Source organism: Ammodytes marinus, assembly GCF_949987685.1.
Source record: "Ammodytes marinus genome assembly, chromosome: 14".
Classification (NCBI taxonomy): domain Eukaryota; kingdom Metazoa; phylum Chordata; class Actinopteri; order Uranoscopiformes; family Ammodytidae; genus Ammodytes; species Ammodytes marinus.
In genome coordinates, this window is record NC_137218.1 from 1,171,190 (window position 1) to 1,173,689 (window position 2,500).

A 2,500-nucleotide genomic window follows, 5' to 3' on the forward strand; every position below is an offset into this window, starting at 1 on the left:
GGAATGTAACACAGTTTTAAAGCCGTAAACTATACATGTGGGCCTTTGCATGTTGTTTTTTAACAGCACATTGGCTCCTGTCATGATTTGAATTTAACAAAATCCTGCTGACGGTTAGACCCCCCCCCCCCCCCTCCATAGAGTCTCAGTCTTCTTCACAGCAGACCCGGGTTAGAATCCAGCCCGGGTCGTACTCTGCATGTCATTCCCCTCTCTATCTGTCTGTCTGTCTGTCTATCTGTTTGTCTGTCTGTCTGTCTGTCTGTCTGTCTGTCTGTCTGTCTGTCTGTCTGTCTGTCTGTCTGTCTGTCTGTCTGTCTGTCCTCTTCACAGCAGACCCGGGTCAGAATCCAGCCCGGGTCGTTCTCTGCATGTCATTCCCCTCTCTGTCTGTCTGTCTGTCTGTCTGTCTGTCTGTCTGTCTGTCTGTCTGTCTGTCCTCTTCACAGCAGACCCGGGTTAGAATCCAGCCCGGGTCGTTCTCTGCATGTCATTCTCCTCTCTGACACATTTCATCTCTGTCTCTACACACTGTCTAAATGTTAAAATAATTTAACCTTCCTCCTGTGTTAACTTTCTGCTACCATCCATGGTGTTAGCGGGTCGGTTTCGACCCGTGTCTGAAATCAGCTGTAAAAAACACTAAAAACAATTATCTATCATCCAGTTTGTTTCTCATCTCTTGGTTACCTTGTTAGGCTTCCTTATCCATGAAAATATTGTTTTTAATATTTTTGGTGTAGGCGGCTGGGCCTTTTTTTTGTCAGTATGCGCCACAATTTCAATTAAAAAAAATGGTAAAATGAACCTCAAGAGAATCATATATATAAATAGTTGGTTGTTGTGTTACCTGATTATTACTGAGGGGTATGAGAACACATTTCTTAACTAAATTTGTTTTATTTATTTTTTCATATTAATATTTTTGACCTTTTTAACATCTATGGTGTTACTAGTCAATTACGACCCATATATATTTATTTCAGAAAACAGCAAAAAAACTTTTATTTCAGCATTATACAAACACACAATGAAAATCAGAACAAGTCACAACACAAAATATAGATGTATAAGGTCAAATAAACAACAACCAATCAACAAATCAAACCAATCGAAATCAATTACTAGTTCCAAAACTAGTAAAAGAAAACAGAGTAAAAGTCTCTGTGTGCATATGTATGGTTGTGTGTTCAGATGTGTGACAAAAAGCAACACTTTTAGTGTTCTTTGCAGAAATATTTCTTGCAGGTAAAGCACAATACTTTTATCTTTATGTCCTTAGTGCTTCGGCAGACCTGACACCTCTTATTTTCAGAATCAGGTGGCCATTTAAACCAAAAACATGATCCAGAACTTGGCTCACTGTATATCTCCTCATGTTTGAATACTGCAAATAGGAGATGTGCACTCTGCAAGTCACCAACTCTATACTGAATTGACCTCACATGTCTGGATATGCCCATCTGTTTGTTTCGCCTTTATGCAGGTATAAGGGCAAAAAAAGTCAAAATGAGAACCCTCCCAGAGCTCACATGATTGGGAGAGGAGCTGACTGTCATTGTGTTGGCTGACAGTGCACTTATGATTTCAGTTTTGGCTCTAGTTATTGTTTTTTACATCTAATTCTATAACCGGGTCGAAAACGACCCTAACACCATCAGTGTTATAATTTCCACAAGAGCATTTTATAATTAAGTGAAACATTTAAAAAAAAATGTTTTTGTTGAAATAGAGCTTCCTGACAAAGTCAAGAAATCTTAATGCAATAAACAAAATGTAAGTGGTTCTTTTATGCATTTGAAATTCAAAACGGGTCGGTGGCGACCCTAACACGAGAGGAAGGTTAAATATATTTTTCTAAATCCGTGGTTGTGTGTTTCCAGCCGGGGGGCAGCAGTGTGACGGTGGTCCTGGTTCTGGTTCTGTTTGGGTTAATCGCTTTAATCTCAGCCGGAGCCATCTTCGGTAAGTCACAAAGTATACGTTTTCTTTATTAGTCAGGGCAGGGGGCGCCCTTAGCTCAGTTGGTAGGGCGTCCCCCCCATGGGCCTCGGCCAGCAGCGGACCCGGGTTCGATTCCAGCCCGCGGTCGTTCTCTGCATGTCACTCCCCTCTCTGCCCCATTTCAACTCTGTCTCTACACTATCAATAAAGCAGAAAAATGCCAAAAAAATATATATAAAAAAAATTAAAAAAATTACACAGGGCACATTGAAATTAGTCTTTCCTCATCTCCCCTCTCAAGTCCCCACACTCCAGAGGGGGTCCTCACAGGGTCAGCCATAGTACAGACAGACAGACAGACTCCAGAGGGGGTCCTCACACAGGGTCAGCCATAGTACAGCGCCCCTGGAGCAGTTTGGGGTTAAGTGTCTTGCTCAAGGACATAATGGTAGAGATGGTGGGCACCGTAGATGTAATGTAACCACTAGTTTTACACCCTCCTGTCCGGTGCCGGGGATCCAACCAGAGACCTCATGGTTACTGGGAGGAACCAGAG

At 42.0% G+C, this 2,500-nt stretch overlaps 1 protein-coding gene across 1 annotated transcript in view; it reads left to right on the top strand.

Moving 5' to 3' along the window:
* The window catches only part of LOC307261133 (hepatitis A virus cellular receptor 1 homolog), a 12,609-nt gene that overhangs the window by 5,936 nt on the left and 4,173 nt on the right, over window positions 1–2,500 (top strand). The window contains exon 6 of the mRNA XM_080041591.1: window positions 1,884–1,965. Within this exon, the coding sequence (XP_079897717.1) occupies window positions 1,884–1,965 (82 nt within the window). The remainder of the gene's footprint in view (window positions 1–1,883; window positions 1,966–2,500) is intronic.